General features: G+C 29.1%; 1 protein-coding gene across 1 annotated transcript; it reads left to right on the top strand.

The window, feature by feature from the left end:
- The first annotated feature begins 1000 nt into the window (after nucleotides 1-1000).
- On the top strand, nucleotides 1001-1381 carry LOC129314128 (secreted RxLR effector protein 161-like). Its single transcript, XM_054957500.1, has one exon. The coding sequence runs from the start codon at nucleotides 1001-1003 to the stop codon at nucleotides 1379-1381; it is 381 nt and encodes a 126-aa protein (XP_054813475.1).
- The last annotated feature ends 8214 nt before the right edge of the window (nucleotides 1382-9595 follow it).

Genomic DNA, 9595 nt, shown 5'->3' with positions numbered 1-9595 from the left:
ACAAATAGATAGGCCTGAATCATTGCAAAATATTGATCTAAGTGGGAGCTCTAAAAGGTCTGCCAGAAGGCCCAAAAAGAATCAAAATCCACAAGAGATTTCACTTCAAAAAAGTAACAAAGAAAGTGTGTCGAAAAGACATTTCTAAATTAAGGGTGAAGTATTGATGATAACTCCTCTAGATGATGATGAGCCATGTTTTGTAAATGAAGCTTTATCAAGACCTACTAAGGATAAGTGAAAGAAAGCAATGGATGAAGAAATGAATTTCATGAGAACTAACCAAGTATGAAAATTAGTTGATTCACCACATGACCGAAAGCCTATTGGGAATAAGTGAGTTCTCAAAATCAAAAGAAAAGTAGATGGATCAATTGATAAATACAAGGCTCGCTTAGTAGCACAAGGGTATACACAACAAGAGGGAATAGATTATGAGGATACATTTTCTCCTGTTGTACGTTTCAATTCTATTAGACTGATTCTGGCAATAGTAAATAGTTTGGACTTAGAGTTACACCAGATGGATATAAAAACTGCTTTTATAAATGGTGATCTGGACGAAAAAATTTATATGTAACAACTATTAGGTTTTATTGAAAAAGGAAATGAAGATAAAGTATGTAAATTAAATAAATCAATTTATGGACTAAAACAATCATCCAAACAATGGTATTTGAGATTTCACAGAGCAATAACCTCATATGACTTTCAAATAATTGAGAAAGACCACTGTGTTTACATCAAGAGGTTCAATGGGAACTTTATAATATTATCTCTTTATATAAATGATATTTTACTAGTCGAAAATAGTCTGGATTCGATAATCACTATTAAAGAATGGCTTTCATCAAATTTTGAAATCAAAGACATGGGTGAAGCAGAATACATTCTTAGAGTTAAAATCTAAAGAAATCGCTCTAAGAAGCTTCTTTCTTTATCACAAGAGAATTGTATAAGGAAAATTCTTAAGCATTTTAGTATGAAAGACTGTAAATCTATGGATACTCTAATAGCTTTAGAAGTGAAGCTTAGTCCTGATATGGGTCCTAAAACTGAGATAGCCAAAAGGAAAATAGAAAGAGTTTCATATGCCAGTACAGTCGGAAGTTTGATGTACGCAGTGATGTGTACAAGACCAAATATCTGTTATGCCGCAGGACTTGTGAGTCACTACCAATCCAACCTCAGAGAAGGACATTGGAAGGTTGTAAAGAGGATCTTAAGATACTTAAAGTGTATTATTGACTATGGACTATGTTATCAAGGGAGTAATTTACGCCTGACAGGATACTCCAATGCGGATTTTGGCGGGGATAAAGATGAACGAAGATCAACTTTAGGCTATACTTTCTTGCCAAACAATGGGGCCATTTGTTAGAGTAGCAAAAAGCAGACATGCACTGCCCTACAATCTATAGAAGTTGAGTTTGTAGCATATACTACAGCAGTGCAGGAGGCTATATGACTTAAGATATTTTTAGAACATCTTGGGTTTAAAAATAAAAGTACAAATCTAGTGTTAATTCATTGTGACAACACTACAGCCATAGCCTATACCAAAGATGCTAAATATCATAGCAAAACTAAACATAAACGCATTAAGTACAATTTTGTAAGGGATTATATAGCACAAAAGGTTACCATTGTTCAATACATTTTCATGAAATGTATGATAGCAGATCCCCTAACAAAATCCATAGCTAAGTAGATATTTGAGAAACATGTAAGGGCTCTTGGCATGGCTAGATTGACTTGATGTAATATATGGTTATATTAATGAGATTCTTCATTACTTCCATATGTGTACAATCGAGAATATACAATGTACAATATGTCATATAAGTTGATAAGGTTGACTCTCACATACGAGCAACTGCCTTTGATATTCAAATCAAAGATGAGACATTTGCGTTCACCAGCAAGGGAACAAATATATTGATATGGTAGAGAAGAAACACAAATCATATATCGCCTTGATCAAAAAGCAAGTTGAGATAAGATCTGTAAGCATACTTGGATCGAGTTATGGATCCCTATATCCATGATACTTGTAGCCAAACAACAAATTCTTCTAAATTAATGTCATGTGAGATCAATAGAAAAGAAGAATTTAGGTTTAGGTACAGTGAATATTTGAACTTAAGTTTGTATGGTGTTAATAATAAATGAAAACTACTCTTACAAGTAAGAGTAACACCATAACATGTATTTCATACCACATGTGCTTAAGAATCGTAATAGGAAGCAAGTAAATAAATCCCTGCTTCATTGCTGTGTGAGTCTTAAAAAGAAAAAATCATTTATATGATGTCCTTTGACTTTGACATTATCATGGAGATATGTTACAGTGTCTGCTAATTTAACATACACCTTATGGTCATGATTGATGTGACCTAAAGGTTCCATGTTAGGAAAGTGACTGTTTCCTATCAAAGTAGTACATGGACAAAAGAAAGATTATCTTAAATATACACGTCTATGCTTCTATTCAAGATATGTCCCTTATAAAATAATTTGTAAATTCATAAGTGTGGATACTATGCATATAAGAGAGACTATCTAAGTCTTGGATTGACTTAAGAGAGATCAGATTAGTCATAATGAGAAAAAGTATATATCAGTAAATCTAGGACATTAAGACATGAATTCAATTAAGAATAAATTCAACTTTAAGGTTATTTGTGTTGGTCCTTAATAGAATTTACTAGTACAAACCAAAACAAAGGCGTCAAGCCTATGTGGTCATGGCAAAGCACCTTGTATAAAGAGAGGAAAGAGAAAAAGATAGGACTGATATTAGCTTCTCCACCAAGTGTGAGTGGGAGATGTTAGGTTATCTACCCTTGATGGATCAAGCTCATATAAAAGCCAAAATTGAGGCATGGGGTTCTTATCACAATTATGAGAAATGTTTGGGTTCAATATGTAATTTACTCAGGGCCCCAAATGCAATTTTCTCCAACCTTTGAATTTGGGTCAGGAATGGTTAAGAAACAACTGCTGCACGTTCCCAAAAGAGATCGATTATGGGTGCAATTCTTGGAGGTTTTTTTCCTCTGCATGAAAGAAAGAACAAAACAGCTTCTATTTTCCTGGCTTCTTATTCTCTCAAAGTGTGCATTTGCAGTGTATATTCAAATGAAGTTTGACTGGTGTAGCTTTGTTCCCATATACGTTCGTGCAAATCAACGACTCAAGGTATGCTTTCCTCCTCAGTTTCTCATGCATCACTTATTCAAACAATTCATATGCATATTACATAAGTATATAAAATTAAATAGACTAAAGTCTAGTCATTCTTTTTTTGTAAAATAAGTTATAATTAGTAAAATAAAAAGACATAGATATAAAAAGATAAGTCCATCTTAAGAGATGGACCACAATTCATTCCTGTGACACACTTTGATTTAATTAAGAAACAGCTATGTGATATGATATAGAGAAGTAATGTGTAAGGACTTGGCTTTTATGTATGTTTTTTTGTACAACTACATAGTAGCATTATATAATTCAAAGGATAGATCGATCAAAGCAACATTGCATTAAGCTTTAGATGTGCTATAATTTCAGCCTCAAAATTGTTATATGCATATCCTATACATGTCAAAGATGCCATATATCATATTAGTACCATATGACAAATAATTGCACATCTTCTATTATTTTTCTTAAACAATAGACATGGATCTAATATTTCAGCATGTCATTAGTACCAAACCAAGCTTAAAAACTTCACAAAAAATCCACATTCTCACTCAAAACTAGATCAAGCTCAAAAACTTCATAAAAAATATTTTTTAAAAAAAACTCAAAGAAGAAGAGGAAGAAGTTGCAGTGGTAGAGATAGCATCCTCACACTTAAGTTTTCTTAGAAATTAGCTCATTCTTCCTCTTCCTTTTCTTCTCCTTGGGAAATAGCTTTGCTTCTTCAACCCAAAATAAGCAAGCAAGACTGGTAAAAGCAAGTGGGTGGTGATGGATTTATATGTGTGGAATTGAAAGCCACGGCGAGGACGAAGAAGAAGAGAGAGTGAACAAGATTAGAAGGAAAAGGTAGACAAAAGAGATGTGAGAGAGTGAAAATAAAATCAGATAGGGTTATGAGAAAATAAAATCAGATAGGGTTATGATAAATCAAGAATGGGAGAGGGAAATGAAAATGGGAGGGAAATCGCATTGGTTTTCCATTTGGGCCAATTATTTGCTTATATTTATATTAAAAAAGTTACCCAAACTAACAAAAAAATTGTTTTAGCCTGAGGACGAAGAAGAGAAAGTGAACAAGATTAGGAGGCAAAGGTAGATAAAAGAGATGTGAAAGTGTGAAATAAAATCAGATAGGGTTATGATAAATCAAGAATGGGAGAGGGAAATGAAAATGGGAGGGAAATCAGATTGGTTTTGCATTGGGGCAATTATTTGCTTACATTTATATTAAAAAAGTTACCCGAACTAACAAATAAAATTGTTTTAGCCCGACGGCTTAAAATGTTGACTTGTAAATTGTAGGTCACATGTTTTACACTGCCAAATGGGCAAGCTTAATACTTTTTATGAATTTTTATTTATTTTTAAATTTCTCTATATTATAATTACAAAATAATTACTTTTAAAAATATCTACAATTAAAAACTGCACACACCCCTCAAGAAAAATAGGTATAGGCTACCCATGAGACAATTGATTTGTAATGTTACAAATTTAAACTTTATAATATATATATGTATATCTCATATGAAAACTTTTTTGAAAAGAAAATCAAATGAATATATTAGCTAAAAGGCATAAAAGTAATCTTACAATTCAAAAGAAAATAAAAATGGACAAGTATAGAGAAAAAAATCAACATATCATTGCAACAGTTGCTTCTTAATCAAAACATAATTAAGGTAATCAAATACTAAAAAACATTTTGAGTGAAGTAATTGATTAATTTTTTTTTCTCTAGATGCTTGAAGTTTCTCCTATTAGTGAAAATGATGATGTGACCCAGCAAGAGTGATCGGGACTATCCATGAAATTGTAAATCCAATAAAGAATGGCTCAATTGGCCCAAAAAAAATTGCTAAAAAAAAGTAAATAATTGCTCTCAAGCATGCTATCCCAAAGGCATGAAGGTCTTGATAACAAACTTTTTATAATTAAAAAAGGCAAGCAAAAGCTTGATTACAAAATAAAACTAAACAGTGCAAAGAAACAAATCTTTATCAGAAAGAATAACATCATGACAGGATATTAAAAAGGAGCTGTAGTGAGCATTTCAAGCTAGCATATCAGCACATGCAATCCCATCCCTGTGAGATGACAAACTTTTTGAATCAATAACCATATGAAAACTTAACATCAAATTTGATTTACATTAAAAATTTTACTATAATCAAATACTAAAATATTATTAATATTAATTATAATATAAAAGTATAAATACAATATATTATTGAGACATATATAACTAATTTCATCATTAATTGGCTACAAGCAAGATAAGCACAGCTTTGTAATTTCAATTTTTTCTATTACCATTAAAATCAATTCGATATATATTGAAATGTTTCATAATTAAGACATATATTAGACAAATAGAAATTAAATCAGCAATGAAATAATCTTGAAATATCCAAGACATGTCAAGAAGCTTTATGTTAAGAAAGTTATAGAGAATTATCTTTATCTTGAATTAATTATAGTGATTGTGCTATAATAAAGTATAAAGTACATGTATTATACATGTTCGAAAAATAGTATTTTATGAAACAAAGAATGCAAAATGCAAGTAGAGATATGTTAGATTATAATTAACTATTTTTTGAATTTTTTTAAATTGTAAGATAATGTATATGTTAAAATGATTAAAATAATAAATTAGTGATGAAATAGTGACTGAACAACTTCCCAACGGAATTTGCAATAGAATATTCTGTGGGAAGTAAATTAGTGATGGAATTTAAAAACAGATTGGCCATGAAAATTAGTGATAAAAATATTCTATCAGTAAATCTATGGCAAAACAAGAATATGCTTTCCTCAAGGTTTGCAATGAATATGTTTGTCGCAAATTTTTTTATGATGGAATTGTGATGGAACATTTGTGACAGGAAAAGTTCGTTGCTAATATTTGTGATAGAATTAGCAACGGATTAGTGATAAAAAGTAATTTCATTGTCAATTTCCATCGCTAATACACTATTTTTTGTAGTGACGTACCATTATATATATATATATTTTTTTTTCAAAAAAACAAATGACTTACAAATAATGATAGAATTTGATGTGTGTTCGTCGTTTATTTGTTTGTATTGGTGTTTTTTGAAATATTTTTTTTTTTTTGTGTTTTGAAAAGGATGGATGATTGCTAATGAAGATCAAGGAGTGGAGATCTGTGAAGACGCCAGATGAATACAGATGAAGATATGTTGAAATCTTAAGATCGACAACATTTTGATTAATTAATTGATGAACGTCAATGGGGAGAGTGATCATGACTAGGTACGGGTTTGGATCTGGAAGTTATTCATGTTGTGCGTTTAAGTTTTGTGTGGGTGTATCATAAAGAAAAGTTCAGACTTGGCTTTGCTCCTTCGAAGCTTTTCTCGAAGAAGGCTTCACTACACCCAACTAAAATTTAAACCATCTTAATTTTATCTAGACACTCCAAATTTAATATTTTATTTTTAATTTTTATTAAAATAAAAATTATAAAAATTTAAATAAATTTGTTTATTAATCTAGACAGTATGGATTTAATATTAATTGTCCAAATTTAATATTTAAATTTTTTGATGGACCATATATACATTTTTTTTAAGAGAAATTTTTTGATAGACTTGATATATCATGTCATCTATAATCTATTAAATAAAATATGACATTTAGATAATATTAAATATAAATTAATTGATTTTGATATTAATGATGGTAGAAAAAGAAAAGATAATAAATTAACCAAACATTTTATTCTAAAAATAAAATCATAAAAAATAATAACACATGAAATTTTAATTGATTGAATTGGTGTAATTTTATTAAATAGATTATAGATGAATAGATGATGTTGTGCACCAGCTTTGTCTAAAAATTTCTCTAAAAGAAAATGTATCTATGCAGGCTAGGGATGATTTAATGATTTACCCATTAAGGAAAACATCCATATTCTTTCCAGTTTTCCACGTGATTTACCGATTAAGATGTTTGATATAATTAATGAATAGTTAATCAATACTTTTATATAAATAAGTTATATAATATTATTGAGACAGATCTCACAAACTAAATTTGAAAATCTATAACTCTCAACAAGCAACGAAATACTAGAACACTAAATAGAAAATAAATCTAGAATAGCTGCCAGTAGTCATAAAAATACTCCATCCGTTTAAAAATATAAGGTATTTTTTAAAGAGTTGAATATTAAAAAATGTAAGGCATTTTTAGTCTTTCGAGATATAATTATTATTTTTTTTCAAAAGTGCCTCTATTGATAGTGATTTTATATTTATTGTAAGGTATTTAATAAGGATAAATATAAAAAAATAAAATTAGTTTGAAAGTAGATAACTATTTTATTGAGGATGAAATTTAGTTAAAAATGTATTATATTTTTTAACGGAAGAAGTAAGTAACAAGCAAAACTTGTTCAAATTATTCTCAAAAAGTAATTCATCGTATAAATAATGAATATTTAAAAGAATTTTAAGCTAGCTAAGACCTTAAGGAGTATTCAAAACGTCAGTTTGGCCCTCATAAAATTTCCAATTCACATTCCATGCACATTGCAAAAGTAGGAAAGTACTTCTCATGAGTTAAAAGTGATACACACCCTCAATCCCAAAAAGCCTATAATCAGCTATTATAAGACTGCATAGAAGATTAGATGGGATTAGACTTTGGCCTAATTTGAAGTCTGATCTCTTTCACGAAAATAACTGAGTTAGACAACTCATAGTTCAGTTTGGTTCAGTAATGATCCGAAAATTAATAAAATTGAACTTGGTTTATAAGACTAAGAGATTTGTCCTATTAGTTCAATACTCAGCTTTTATTTTTTTTTCAGTCTTAAAAGATCAGCTTTTAACAGTACCATAGAAGACCAAACCTTCTCAAGTCAAATTAGGTCGAACAGGACAGGAAGGCTTTTGCACAGCCCTAGGTTGTTGGATCCTAAGAGACTAATTTAAAAAACACATATTACATTTGGAAGAAAATACTAAAAAAATGAAAAAAAAGCCAATTATAATGTAAATATGCCAACTAATTAATGAAGTTACATGTCAGGCACACGACATGCTTACTTACATATAATGGGTAATAAAACTGAAATGTAATTAAAACTAGCCTAGATCCCATGTGTTGCACGTGTTTAAGACTAGAAGAATTACTTATATAATATAGACTGAATCTACCTTTAATTACCATCTTAATGCATTATATTGTTGTTGGTCAATAAGTAGAAATAAAATAAATGATGAGAAGATAAATTTCAAGCACTGTATGTATCTAAATTGGTTAAATAAATTGTTGACTCCCTTCCAACAATTTTTTCATAATCCTCAAATATCTTTCAATAAATAGGGAAGTCAATTTTTTTTTTAAGATGATATTCTTAAGATGTTATTTTGAAAGTGATATTTTTAAGATGTCAATATATTTGTCACACAAAAAAATTTGGAAATGTTCAATTCGATTAGGTATCTGCTCAATAGTCTGGTAAATTAAATGTTGTAATAGATTTTTCATGAGCTTCCAAGATCTCAACCTTGGTCATTCCACCATAGATATTCTCACTGGCACAACATGTCTTTTATAGTTTCATCTTGCAGCATCATCATGAAAAAGCACAACAGCAATATTTTCACTCCAAAGTTCTAACATCCATATGAATAATATATGTGACCAATTCATCTCCAAATAGGGGGAAAAAAAAACATAGACATGCTATCAATAGAATTGTGAAAATTAGTTGATAATAGAGATATGATAGTATTTAGAAGCAGAATCATAAATGAATGGGAACAAAAATATCATAAAATTTTAGAATAATTAAATAATAAACTGTTTTTATAAAACAAAATTAAAAATATCATAAAATTTAAGAATGATTTACTAATAATCAATTTATATTATTATAACAAAATATAAAATAATGTCTGCTCTTTATAAAATCTCTATAAAATAAATTTCTTTTTATATATCTTTAAACTATCTAAAAATTACTTATTTTTTAATCTTAAACAAACAAGTCTAATATTTGATTAATTAGTGAAGACGAAGAACTAATTGGTGTTAATAATATTAATATATTATATAAAATTAGAATAAAAAATATTATCATTTTATGGAATGTATTATGAGTGATCACAGAAGCAGAAGACATCTACTTGTATAAACTTAAAAACAATTGGAGCACAAATGCTCGTATCATTATATATATATATATATATTAAAAAAAAAACAAGTGACTTATAGACAATGATAGAATATGATAGGAAAATATCATCTAAGAATCCCTGGAGAGTTTTTTTTATATCAAGAAGAATCTTAAAAATTTGAAATTTCACTACATTCCCTAAGTAATTATATGAAAATAAGATTTATT

The sequence above is a fragment of the Prosopis cineraria genome, unplaced genomic scaffold, assembly GCF_029017545.1.
Source record: "Prosopis cineraria cultivar Desert tree isolate PC_DT_omini unplaced genomic scaffold, ASM2901754v1 PC6, whole genome shotgun sequence".
Taxonomy (NCBI): domain Eukaryota; kingdom Viridiplantae; phylum Streptophyta; class Magnoliopsida; order Fabales; family Fabaceae; genus Prosopis; species Prosopis cineraria.
This window is presented reverse-complemented; position numbering and strand designations above follow the sequence as displayed.

Excerpts from the sequence above, each read along its gene's own strand:
- LOC129314128 (XM_054957500.1), top strand. The coding sequence starts at position 1,001 with ATGGATACTCTAATAGCTTTAGAAGTGAAGCTTAGTCCTGATATGGGT.